General features: G+C 33.1%; 1 protein-coding gene across 1 annotated transcript in view; it reads left to right on the top strand.

Moving 5' to 3' along the window:
* The window catches only part of LOC143235992 (coiled-coil domain-containing protein 77-like), a 31,320-nt gene that overhangs the window by 8,166 nt on the left and 8,845 nt on the right, over positions 1-14,309 (top strand). The window contains exons 3-6 of the mRNA XM_076474150.1: positions 6,097-6,240; positions 8,545-8,704; positions 9,475-9,593; positions 9,884-10,032. Coding sequence (XP_076330265.1) covers positions 6,097-6,240; positions 8,545-8,704; positions 9,475-9,593; positions 9,884-10,032 — 572 coding nt within the window. The remainder of the gene's footprint in view (positions 1-6,096; positions 6,241-8,544; positions 8,705-9,474; positions 9,594-9,883; positions 10,033-14,309) is intronic.

The raw sequence follows: 14,309 nt of genomic DNA, 5'->3' as shown, positions 1-14,309 counted from the left end.
GAGAAGCCTTTCTCAAAGGATGTCTTGTATGAATATTCTTTGACATTCAGAAAGCTTATGATACAACATGGAGTTATGGCATTTTGCGAGACCTCCATATATATGGGTTTAGTGGCCATTTATTAAGAATTTTTAATGGACAGGTAATGCCAAGTTTGTATGGGTTCGACACTTTTCCATTCTTTTCTACAGGAACTTGGAGTCCCACAGGGCTGTATTTGAGTGTCACACTTTTCAGTATAAAGATTAATGCCATCACTGAACAATTCCCTCTTACTGTTGCAAACGGGCTCTATGTCAACGACTTTCACATCTCATGTCAGTTGTTGAACATGAGTTATATTGAGTGGCAGCTACAGACTGCCCATAATAATTTACTGAAGTGGACCACAGCAAACAGTTTTAACTTATCTCTTTCTCAAACCATTGGCATGCACATTTGATGCCAACGGGTATTCACTTTGATCCTGAACTTTGTGTCGGTGAAGTTGTGCTGCCTGTGGTCCCTGAGACAAAGTTCTTGGGACTTACTTTTGACCATAAGCTGACCTTTATACCACACATCAAGCAGCCATGGGTCAAATGTACAAGAACATTGAACATCCTCCATATCCTATCTTCCACCACTTGGGGAGCAGATTGATGTTCGATGCTAAAGATATATCATGCTCTTATTAGATCAAAACTCGACTATGGATTACTGGTCTGTGGCTCTGCCAGGAACTCAACCTTAAAGATGTTAAACCCCGTTCATCATCAAGGACTTTGGCTTTGCACTAGGGCTTTCCACACAACCCCAGTTCAGAGCATTTACACAGAGTCTAATGAACCTTCTTTGCATCTCTGCCATTTGCAACTGCCTTTACTATATGCTTTGAAACTTTGTTCCTCACCAAAGCATCCCAACTGGGGTTGTGTTTTCCTTCCTCGGTGGGCCATGCTTTTTTAGAACAAATGATCTGCCATTGCTCCTTTTGGCTTTTGTATCCAGGCATAGTTGTATGAATTGGTTCTATCCTTGATAACGTTGCTTTATCCACTGGTCAACCCATCCCTCCATTGCTTCTAACAGTCCTCAAATGTGACCTATTTTTAAGTCAGCTGAGAAAAGCAGACACTCTCAATTGGAAATACTGTCTGTTATTTGCTGAACATCTTTTGAACCATCCTTCCATTCCTATTTATAAATATGGTTCAAAATCAGGTGACTGTGTGGGCTCTGCCATCGTTTGTTATGGTTTGGTGGTTGCACATAGAATTCCCTTTACAGTTTCTCTGTTCACTGCTGAACTGTACACCATTTCTTTTGCCCTGGATTATATAGAAGCTGAGCAGTACTCAAATTCCACCATTTATACTGACTTGCTTAGTTCTCTACTGGCCCTGGAATTGCTTCACGTTAGTTCACACCCTGTTCTCACTAATATTCAAAACTGACTGGCCCATTTCTCTTTAACATCTACTTCTATCCAGTTTTTCTGGATACTGGACCATGTTGGTATTCGTGGGAATGAGCTTGCTGACACCTCAACTAAATTTATCTGCTCTGGCACTATCACTGCTGTGCCTGTTCCATACATGGACTATGGTTCTGTATTCAAGGCTCATCTCCATGCCAGTTGGCAGACGACTTGGAGTGAACAGCGTGAAAACAAGCTTTTCCAAATAAAACTCTCTATTGGACTTTGGCCATCTTGCTACTGTAAGGATTGGAAAGAGTAAGTTGTTGTAACTGGACATTGGTCTCAGTTTTTTAACTCATTGTTTTCTTTTATGTGTGATGGATGCACTAATGTGTTGTCTGTGTAAAACTCAGGGCACAATAAGCCACATTTTACTGTATTGCTGTCATTAGGACTCTCAACAACGGCACCATTTTAAACATGTTTTGTCTTGAGGTTTGTCCATAACGTTAGACAGTATTAGTAGAAATGCTTTTAGTTTTTTAAAGGCTATTAATCTTTTTAATGCTATTTAAATGTTTAAATTTATACATTAGACCTTTTTTGATATGATTTCCTTTTGAGAATCAAAGTCCATCTAGTTCGATTTGAAATTAGAAAATGGCCATAACGTCAAATAACTCAAAACCAGGACTGGAAAGCCAACTTCAGATAACTAATGCTGCTGTTTGAACTATCCATTAGTCATCCTGGTGAGTTATAATTTAAAGTTTGCTACATGTCTTTTAAAACTTGTAGTATTTTACTTTCAGAAAATGGCCATAACGTCAAATAACTCGGAACCAGGACTGGAAAGGCTAACTTCAGGTGACTAATGGTGGTTTTGAACTTAACTGTTAGTCTTCCTGGCAAGTTATGATAATTACAGTTATGCTACAGAAAGTCCTTTACAACTTGTTTTACTGTAGTTTTTCTCTTACCCATGTAGACTAGATGTAAAAATTGGTTTTAGTGCTATTTGTTTTTTTTTTGTTTCACCTTAATTTCCTTTTATGAATTTTACTAATTTTAACTTTCTACTGAATGTTTGGAGCAGATAGCCTAGTTGCTTTGTGCCATAAAACACCAAACCAACCAACCAACTTAAACATCAATATTTCACTTCTTTTGGTTCATTCACAATAGTTGAACATTTGATTCATAGCCCCACTTCCCCTTTAAGATGGCTATAGCCCCACATGTTTTCTATTGGGTCCAGTAGGCTTTTACTTAGAGGTTACATTCATGAAGCCTTCTGTACCATTACTGTGTGAACATTTAGACTGTTTGCCCCATACAGTGTGTCTTCACTTTTGTGACCTCTATTCTGTTTCAAGAGTTGTTATGATACTTAGATGGCTGGTTCAAGTCTCTAATTTAGTCTTACCATACCCTACTTCTTGAAGGTCTTTCTCAGTTCATATGTATTATGGGTCAGCCTACTCCTTTACATCTTGAAGAAATGGAAATTCTGATATAAAGGATTTGTTTCTTTTTGGGACTTGGTCTTTTCTAGAATTCCTTGTTTTTCTGCAAGTACTCTTGTCTGTCCCCTTCAGTGGATTCTGGTTGGTCAGTGCAAGTATATTTGAGATTCACTTTAATTTTTTTCACCTCTTGTTTTCACAGCGGATCATTCATATCTGCATGACTGTTGATGCCCGATTTTCCACAATTTTCTGAGATATGTATCTGTTTGAAACCCTCAGGGCTCAATAGTAAGACTGAGTGCTTGTAGCACTCACCTGTGCAGATTTTCATACAGGTAGCATGTGCAGCACAAGTGCCACATTGTATAGCTTTGTACCAACTACAAAAAAAAACCTTGTCAATCAATACTTCTGTTTAGATGGGATACTGTTTTGGACACCAGATCCAGTTCCAGAGTTTGTTTTCCAGAAGAGTGGTGTCTGTGTCTATGTTCTCAAGACCTTTGGTGCTCAGCAGGGTTACTTTTATCTTCTGTCTGTCTGACCTTTTCATCATGATCCATTTGGACAACTTTCTGATTTCTTCTCTCACCCTCAGGAAGGCACTCACTTTTGGGACCCTTGATTTCTTTGCTATAGACTTTCTGTTTTGGTCTCGCCACCACTGCATTTAGCTGTTGGTTTCTCATATCTTGAAAGTTTAGGTACTGGTAGTGGATGAATTATTTCATCAAGACTGGATCCTTCTCATGAGGTAATCTATTTATCTTCTGGTGTTTTCAATGGATTTGTTCCAATTATGGGAGTCCTATCATTGCTGCCTTTCCAGCTCCAATCAATACCTAACTTGTTGTGTTTTTTTTTATCTCCAGTCTGAAATTTTGAAACTGTGTCTGGAATGGCTCAGTTTCTTTATATATGCTTCAGACATATTTCCTTCTTTCTTGCCATTGGATTCATTTTCCTTAATTTTGATGATTCCTATGCTATTTCATCCCTTGACCATTCTCTAAACTGTTTTGGTGGTGATTGGATCTTTCCTTTCTTTGATCTCATTTTCTTTTGTTCTTTATGGGCTGTTCTTTGTTATTTCATTTTTACTAACACTTTTTGAGCAGATGACACTGCCTTTTCCTGCAGTGGGCTTTCCCTTCATCAACTTCCACTCTGTTGTCTGGATTGATTAGACACCTCATCAGGATTAGTTTATTCTTCTGTTGGTGACAACACTTTTCTTATTTTTCATGTCTCTTCCTGCTTCTAGTCACCAATGTCCCCTGTACTTGACCTTGCAGATGATCCCTGACACATCAATGCCACATTCTTCTACCCATAGTTTTGTCTCTTTATTCACCATTGTCCAGTATGTCCATAGAGACTGGAGAGGTATTAATTATTTGTTATTGTTTCTTTTTACAGCTCCCCTTCACCAATATTATATATCAAGATGTATATAATTGAAACTATGTAACCAATCAAATGGCTAGTGGAACCTAAAAGAGGATATTTCTCTTTCCCAAAATTGGCATTGAGCCAGGGAATATAAAAACTGTTAAATCCATCCGCCCTTGCTACAATTCAACTGTTGAGATGGATTTTTCTTCAAAACTGTTTTGATAGTGTGTTTCTATATATTATATTCCCAACTGTATTTTATTATAAACTTCAAGAATTTTCCTTTCTTCTGATGCTATATTATAAAAAAGGAGCTCATTTTTATATTTTCTTTTTCTGCATCATCTTTTCCATAATCTTCTCAACGTGGTATTCTACCTCTTTGTTATACAGAAAGTTGAGTAAATACTTGTGGATGTAAATACACTTACCTGTCCTTCCTGTATTTTTATTTTGTTTTGTGAAGAATAAGCATCACTTTAACTAGAAGTGCTTAGGGGGGATTACATCTTATGAAGGATGTGTCATTCTCCTGTATGTATTGTTTTAATTGAATTTATATTAATTCAACTAGAAGTGCTTAGGGGGGATTACTTATGAAGGATGCATTATCCTCCTGTGTGTATTGAGTGTGTGTTGTTTTAATTGAATTTATATTAATTCAACTACAAGTGCAGGGGCATATTACTTCTTATGAAGGATATGTCATTCTCTATGTGTATTGTTTTAATTGAATTTACATCACTTCAACTAGAAGTGCTTGGGGATTACATCTTATGAAGGATGTGTCATTCTTCTGTGTGTATTGTTTTAATTGAATTTATATTAATTCAACTAGAAGTGCTTAGGGGGGATTACATCTTATGAAGGATGTGTCATTCTTCTGTACTTTTACTTATGAAGGATGCATTATCCTGGAGGATGTGTCATTCTCCTGTGTGTATTGTTTTAATTGAATTTATATATTTTTTTTTGCAAATAATTTTGTTCCTGAAGAAAATCTTTATGTCTGGCCAAGATTCTTTGGTATACATTGTGCATGACTTTTGTAACCTTGTGTGCATGCACATCCATATCTTCTTTACATACAAAGTATTTATAGTTCTTAATTTTAATACAGAAGTACATACAGTTTGTTTGCAGGGATTAGTACATGCTTTTGTGTATCATGCTGCTATTTAGAATTTTTATTATGTGTATATTAAAGCATTCTTAGTTATGGAAAATTCATTATACTGTTGGGCTCAACAAATCCATGTGTGTGAACAGTGTATGTAATCTAAGGTTTTCATTGCTTACATATAATTTAACTGGATGAATTTCTGTTGTTGATTTTACATAATTTGAGTTTACTTTTTCAAAATCTAAATTTTGACCTTTTGTTTTAAAATGGGATTAGCTGAGCTAAAGTTATAAATGCTTTCTACAGGGTGTTCAGAAAGTTACTGTGCACTTATATATTTATTAACAGACATATTTCAGTATAGAATACAGGAGGTAAATATGAATGACAATTATAAACAATGTTGAAAGTGACCCCCATTGGCATCAATACAAGCCTGGATCCTTCTTATTTTATTTCTAAACACCACTATCAGTTGCTGGCTTGAAATAGACTGAATAAAATGTGATTATAAAACTGCACAGTGACTTTCCGAACACCCTGTTGTAGTAATATATAAAGTACCCTAATTATAAATCTTGGAATTGAAGTATACAAAATTATTGTTTTTATTTAGCTGAAGTAAAATCAGTGTTTTAAAATATATAATTACAAGAATTTAAGAGAGTGAGAAATGACAATCATTATGTTTTTTAATCAATAATAGTATGAGCTTGAGGCAGAATTAAGACAACGAGAAAAAGAGATAGCTGCCCTTCAAGAAGCACTAAGTGATTTGCAAGTTTGTCTTTTCCAAGAGAGAGAGCATGTATTGCAGTTATATGCCCAAATTGATTCATTGAAAGTGAAGGTAATAGAACTTTTAGGGTTTGTGAAATTATATAACTTCACAATCTTTACTGTGAAATCCATTAACCAGTTGTACAGTATTAAATAGTTAATTATATTTGTCCACAAATTCTTGTATCACTTTTTATCATAGCATGAAACTCTTCCAACATAAAACAGTTGAAGTATAATTTAAAGTAATTAAAACTAAACAAACTTTGTATTGCACTGTAAAATAATGTCATGTTTTTCTGTAAGAATGGATGCTCTGTTTGTGAGTATGCAAAAATTTATTTTGATTGATACCATCTAAAGAAGAGATTAGGCAGAACTCAGTTAAGCAGGGTGCTACTTTTGGGGTTCAAATCCTGAAAAGTCAACATTTTTTCCAAAACAAGTTGAAGTTGTATTTAGATAAATTATTTGTATGTTTTGTCCTTTATATGTATAAATTCTCATACATATTAGTTTGTTATAACTTAAAAAACAGGCTGAAACAAAAATAAATAGAAAATGCTGCACTAATTTAAAACATCCCAGGGTACAAGCTACAACATGGAATTATAAAATGTACCCTAGGTTTTGGAGGTGACTGTGGAAGTAGAACCAACATTGTGGTGGAGATACACCATCTATCAGTTTTAACCTCCATTATCCAGTCTGACATAAGAAATAAAAGAGTAGCAATAGAAATAGAAATTAGGAGAGTGAGATGTTGGTCCACAACATCCTTAATTTATATCACCTTTCACTGTCTGCAAATAGTTGTGGGAAGGTGACTGCTCTTCAAAGTCAAGAAGAAACATTAATTGGAATAAAAATAAGAACAAGAAAATAAAGTACTATCAGTTGGAGGTAAACCTTACCTCTTGAAGTTGGCATTACATCCCCCAATATGGTAGAAAGGCACTAATTGATGGCATAGAAGACAATTTATCCTAGTATGAAGCATCCCATCCAGTTATCCAAACAAACTAGTATAGCTCCCAACCACTACCCATTTATTAAGTCTACTGTAACTATCAATCACTTGTGATTTTGTTTATTTAACTTTATCAAAATGTATTAATTTTCATTAATGCATATACATATATATATATAATAAATTTTAGTGTGACTTTTAAACCAGCTGTGTAATGAGTTATTATCAATAGGTAGCCTGAATTTTATTTTACTAACTCCAAGTTGTGTTTTTTTGTGTGTTGTATGACTTAATTATTAATGTCCTACACATTAGAATGAGATGTCAGAAGTATGCACAATCTAACATTCTGGTAACACCTAGAAATTACATATAAAATGCAGTTTTGGTTTTGGTGCTTGCTAAAACTTGCCATTAAAATGTGTCTATCATAAAATTATTAACAAGAACACTGAGAAAACTTGTTAAAGTATGCATTGGTGTTTGTGATAAGCTATTAGAATATACTAAAATTGTCTGAATTGTATCTTACTACTTAGAACAGCTGGTGTGGGTGTTAAAACTTTTACTAATAAAGCAAAGAACAATGTTTTGACCTTCTTATGTCATCTTCAGGTTAATGAAGATGACCTAGGAAGGTTGAAATGTTGTTCTCTGCTTCATTAGTGAGTGTTAATACCCATACCAGCAGTTCTCAGATATATTTTTATTTCAAGTGGTTTCTCATCATCAAGAGTGTATCTTCCCCCATTAGAAAAGGCAGTTTCCCTATTTGTTAATTTCAATATTATTCATTATTCATCTGTATGGTTGAAGTTGCTTTGAACATAGGAAAGAAGTGTTGTATATAGAAGTTGATATTATGAATTTTTAGCTTTGGGGGACAGTCTATTAAATTAAAAACAAAGTTTATTTTTTTGATCAACTTATTGATAACTGATCACTTAAAAAATGACTGTAGTGCTGCACAACTTGAATCACATGTTGTGTGTACAGTTATACAATAGACATTGTTTGCAAAGTGACAAAAACTGTCTTTGTGTAAAATCAAAAGTTTTGTTCTAACTGAGTGAATCATATTACATAGTAAACAGATATCTTAACTTGTTGTAGTATGAATTATGAAGAAAATTTACAAAAGTGTATAGTTAATAGTGAGAAAAGTAACTTAGATTTTTATTTTAATATCAACTTTATGTAATAATGTATTTTATATTTCATACTTGATTTAGCCTTTGTTGAAAGGTGTGTAACATCATCTCTAGCTGAACATTATAAGATACATAATTTCTTATATTGGTTTTGTAATGGTGAGATTTCAATGTGGAAAAAGAAAATCTAATTTTCTAACCTTAGAAAGATTTTAAAATGTTTTGCTAGTAACTGTCTGTATTTTATTGTCAGGATTTTGTAAGGCACAGAAAGAAACAGAAGCCACTAAAAACTTTACCCAAAGAACATGAGGAAGATGATATAATTTGTTTTGTTGATAAAGATAGTGACATCATTATACCTCAGTATGGGCAAGGAAAGCCTTGGTTTAAAATATCAGACCAAACTCGATGTAAGAAATTTTGATTTCTCCATCTATTTTAATCTACAAAAGTTATTAGATAAAATCATATTTACCATTTTAAGTTATTATTTATTGTTTGTAAGACTATGTGTGTACTTAGTTATCTTCAAATGGTCTGACTTGCTGTAGTTTGGAATATTTTAATATAAAATCTGTACATATTTGGAGCAGTATACTTATTTAGATTATTTCTTAAGTAAAGTTTTCAAAATTTTCAAACTTTTATTTCTGTTATATCTCCACTTAACCAGAAACTTTGCATGTGTAGATTTTTAGAATTTTTTTAAATTTAGATTTCTAAGCTTCTTTTTTATTATTTCTTCCATTCAACTTTTCCACATGTTTGGTTAACTTGATGTGTGTATATAGAAGGCTCCATGCTACTGAGAAAAAGACATATTTGTCATGCAGATATTTAGTAAATTGGAAATTTTTCTAAGATATAAAGATGAATTGATGTACACTGTAGACTTGGGTTTTTGTTTAATTTTAAAAAAAGGAAGTGCATCTAAATTTCTGTGACATTGAACAGCCAGTGAGTCATAGCTTTTGTTATATAAATTGATACTACATCACTTCATTAAGTGTTATTTGCAGATTTGAAAGTAATATTTGAAATAATCAAATAAAATCTTCTGATAATTCTACATTTTTTTACACAGGTTTTTAAGGCTAATAATTTGTAGTCTTAGCTTAATACATATTTTCTTCTTTGTAATTTGTCATAAATGTTTACCAACCATTATATTTTTAATTAGCCGTGAAGCCTGTTTCTCGAGAACTTCATTCTAGGCATTATGTATGTGATGAAGATCAAATTCAACCTTCTATGTCTTTAAGATCATCATTTTATGATTCTGAAAATCTTTGTATTCAGGTGGGAAAATGATCAGTAAGGTTATTTTATTTGTTGAATTTATGCACTGTAGGAAAGAAAATATTTAATGATAAATGATAATTTAAATTTCTATATTTTTAAATCTGTGATCACATATGATGTGATTTTACATTAAAATCAGTTGTGTATATATATATATATATAGTAATTTTTAACTAGTGTTGCTAGTTCATTTTTCACAGTGAACAGAAAACTCAGTACTTCTGGTATTTTGCTTTCAACAGACCAAATAGAAGTGAATCAGAGATTTTGTCTTTTGTATAATATAGGTTAAAACTCTTGAGATGCAGCTAGAAGAACAAAAACAGCTATCACAAGGTCAAGTAGAAGCACTTACTGAGGAGTGTCGTGTTGTCAGAGCAGAGGCTAAGGCACATAGAATGAGAGATACTGAGAAAATTAATACCTTATCAAGCAAGTGAGTAAGAACATTTGGCTTAATCCTATAGGTATCTGTAGAAACAAAAATGACATTTGTAGAATTGATACGATAAGATATTTTAAATCCAAAAACTTCTTAGATCAAGCATTTTGTATGGTGTGAAAAAAACACGCATATCTCTTGTGCCATGCTGTGGATTGTGCAGCTGTTCCAGTGAAATCTGCACCTGCTGGTCAATTTGTAGACACACATTTCAGTTTCACATGTGTTATATTTCTGGTCTTAGTTTTAATGTAATTATTTGACAATATTACTTGCCATTGGTGATTTAGTTTTGTTTTTATGAAATTGCACACTGTTAGAGCTGTTCAAAGCTTGAACATTAGACAGGTCATTTTGGTTGTAAGCTGATTTACACATTAAAACACCATGTGATGACCATTAGCTGCAAAACATGGCTTTTGGGAAATCCAATTCCACTATATTTTGGTTTCAAAATACCAAATAAAATTATTATTTTGATAAAACACAAGATAAGAATTGGTAGTAGTTGCTTTAGCATCTATATTCTTCAAAGAAAAATCAGTTTCAAGTTTTACTAGTGTATAACCCTTTTACTGTGGGTGGTGCATTCCATTTAGCCCATATCTCCCATAGTAACCTTAAATCATTTATACTGTAATATTTGTATAATATATGCATATTTTCACTGCATTTTACATATTATCTGTAAACATTACAAGGCTAAATAAATTATCAGAATTTTTGGTTAGTGATTTGCTAGTGGAATTTATTTATTTTCAAATGTTGACTATCTAACATGCAAAGTAATTTTGTTTTTAAGGTTAAAAATACTTTAGTGCATCAGAAATGTCAAATTTTACATGTGAAACCTTTACAACCTCCAATTAATCATCAAAGGTTTTTTTGTTTTTTTTAATAAAAACTTTATATTTAATCTGTTATTTCCATTATTGTATTTCTGTGTGGGTTTGTTCGATTTGGCCTACTTCACAAAAATTTTCTGGTTCTGGATTCTACTCTGGCTCCATTTGCTGCAATTTTTTAGTGGTATACATCATTATCCTTCTGCCTTTCTACTTGCTATTTTATATCATCAATTTCTCTTCGTGTTCATCAGTTCCTGCCCCCTTTACAATGTGAGTGTACTTTAGAGATTTGTCTCCCTGTTTTTGAGCTTTACGTTGTAAGAATTAAAAAGAATTTCAAACAGCCACTTACCTCTGAAATATCTTTTAATTCATCTCCCCACAACTTAGTTTTCATTATGACTTTAGTCTTCTGTAAAATCTAAACTGTGTAGGAGCTCTTTACTTGAGCAACAAGTTATATGTCAGGTCATCCCATAAGTAATGTCCGAATATTTATTACAGAAAGTTCATCATCATTTCTGTCTTTGTAGAAGGCTTTAATGACTAAAATGTGTAGTAGGACATGTATAAAAATGTTCAGACAAATAAAAGAAACTAACCCAACTCCACTTTTTCAGATCATTAATCAAATAAACCCTTATGAAGATGGATGTGTCTGGGGAGCACATTAAACATATAATGCTTTATGAGTTTATAAAAGGCAATAGTGCAGCAGAAACTACACAAAACATTCAAGGTGTTTATAGTGTGGAGTCTCTCAATGAAAGAAAATGTCAAAGGTGGTTTCAGAAGTTCAGGTCAGGTGGTTACAGCTTAAGTGATGCACCACATTCAGGTTGTCCTGTTGAGTTTAATGATGACTTGCTGCTGGCTGCACTTGATGAAGATTGTGCTGTGACAGTTGAAGAACTAGCATAGAAGCTTCATTCAACCCATTCAACAGTTCACCGTCATCTCAAACAGCTTGGAAAATGGGTCCCCCATGATTTCACAGAAGCCAACCTTAGAGCAAGAATGGATATTTGCACTTCTCTGCATTCTCATGAACATAACTTACCATTTTTGGACAGGTTAGTGACTAGAGATGAAAAATGGATATTTAATAATGTTAAGCACCACAGACAATAGCTCAGTGCAGGTAAACTGATTAAAGCACAGTCCAAAATGGACCTCCACCCTAGGAAAGTCTTGTTAAGCATTTGGTGGGATATTGTTGGTGTGATCCACCTTGAGTTGTTGCCACTCAGTGTAATTATTATATCAGACTTGTATTGTCAACAGTTAGAGCGCTTGAATGTTGCACTGAAAGAAAAGAGGCCTGCTTTGATCAATCATAAAGGTGTTGTATTACAGGAGAATAATGCACGGTCCCATACAGCAAGGATCATATCTGCAAAATTAAGGAGTTAGACTGGTTAAAAATCCCACATCCTCCTTATTCTCCAGACCTTGCCCCATCTGATTATCATCTATTCTGAAGTTTGTAGAACTATCTTGATGGAAAAGAACTTGGAACACATGAAGATGTCAAAACTACCCTCTCTACATTCTTTTCCTCCAAACCCCAAGAATTTTATAGAGGGGGCATTCAGAAGCTTGTGAATTATTGGCAGGAAGTAATTAATAATAATGGAACATACATTATTGATTAAATAACATTAAAATCATTTGAAATCCTTTCTCTTTTTCTGAACCTAAAATCAGATATTACTTAAGGGATGACATGATAGACATTGGGAGAGTGGAGAACTGTAATGCACTGCAATATGTAAAGGACATTCAGAAATGTTTAGTCATGTTTTGTTTATAATATGACTTCAAACATGACAAAGTTATGTTTTATTATGAGGACTTCAGTGGTCAATACCTATTTGAAATTCACTTCAATGCTAAAACTTTTTGTACAAGCATCTCTATACAAATTAAGAAACTGATAACAGTAATAAAAGATAGTATAAAATAAAGTGGCTTGGTTTGGAATACTTACCCATTTTATAGAATAACTTTCTCATAATTTTGACCTTTTAATACAAAGTTATCTTTGTACACATTACCTGTCCTTAAATGTTTGGTAATATTGTGTTTAAAGTGTGGTTATACACATAATCTTAGGAACTTAAATGCGAGTTTTTCTAATGTAATTTATTTGATTAGTATGATTCTGTTGATTAAGGTTTGTTGGAATTGTGTACAGATTTTGAATACATTTTTCTTGTCTGATGTCAGTACATTAGTTGTTTTGTTTTTTTTAATAAAATTGTCTTTTCTTAAATGTTGCTTTTCTGAGTTCAGGAGAATAGTTAAATATTCTTCTAGTCTTTGGATAGGGTTACAGCATAATAACTTACACAAATAACTTAATATTTCAGAAGTAACAGTTAACAATATATGCATCTACTAGTTTTGTAAATTGTTAAACAATTATGAACTGTATATTGTACTTTTGAACTATGTCAACTGAAGCTGGGTGAATGGTTGAAGTGGATAATCATTTAATAATTGGGCTTATTAATTTGATTCTTCTTGCATGAGATTTAGATTGTTGGAATAATTAGAAAAAGTAATATGAATTTCCATTACACTACTTAATGTAATTGACGCTCAAAGGTAATGGATTAATTGTCCAGTATAATATCAGCTTAACTCATTGTATAAATATTCATGGTTGGGAAAGTCATCCATTAGAGTTCATATTTATCTGGGTATAAAATTTGATTACCTCTAATGTGTATCTCCTTTTGAGGCAATTTATGCTTACACAGATTCCTACAGTTCTTTACACAATAACTGTTGTATGCTTAGATTTGTGTTTTATTTCATCAGTAGTGGGTGATTTTCCATAAAACTTTCCAGTGCAATAACTACACAAGGTTTAGATATATAATGTGGAATTTTTTGCTTAGTCTCTGTGAATTAGTTATTGTGTCTTTATTCATAATGTTAGCTGCTGGGCCAGAGTTTTATACTTTTTTATAATGTTTTAAAGCACATTAGGTAGTTGTGAAGGAGTAAGAGTTACTTCTAATACATAAAATATATTAATAGGATTGACTTATATTTATTATATCTTATTCCGTCATATTAAGTTTGTTTTGGCACATGTCCTTTCTTGGGTTTACTAGCACATGTTGAACACAGTGATAACTTAAGATCATTCTCACATTTGAGCACCCAATAAAACAACAGCATAAAGTATGAGAAGGATAAGCAGTGTTCTTTGGTCATGTGATGATGGATGGAACATTTGGTAACAACTGAGGTAGTGAAGGTTCTAGACAGTTTAACAGTGTAGTTATTCAAAGAGAGGTTGACTGATGTAATCACAAGTGTCTGGGACTGGAAAAGGTAGAGGGACTTGATCATCTATGCTGCAAAGCATGACATTTGATGATACTGATGATGGAGGAGGGCATGCTAAAA

Source organism: Tachypleus tridentatus, chromosome 13 (genome assembly GCF_004210375.1).
Source record: "Tachypleus tridentatus isolate NWPU-2018 chromosome 13, ASM421037v1, whole genome shotgun sequence".
NCBI classification, from domain to species: Eukaryota; Metazoa; Arthropoda; class Merostomata; order Xiphosura; family Limulidae; genus Tachypleus; species Tachypleus tridentatus.
Note: the sequence above shows the minus strand (reverse complement) of the source record. Positions and strands in the feature narration are given on the sequence as shown.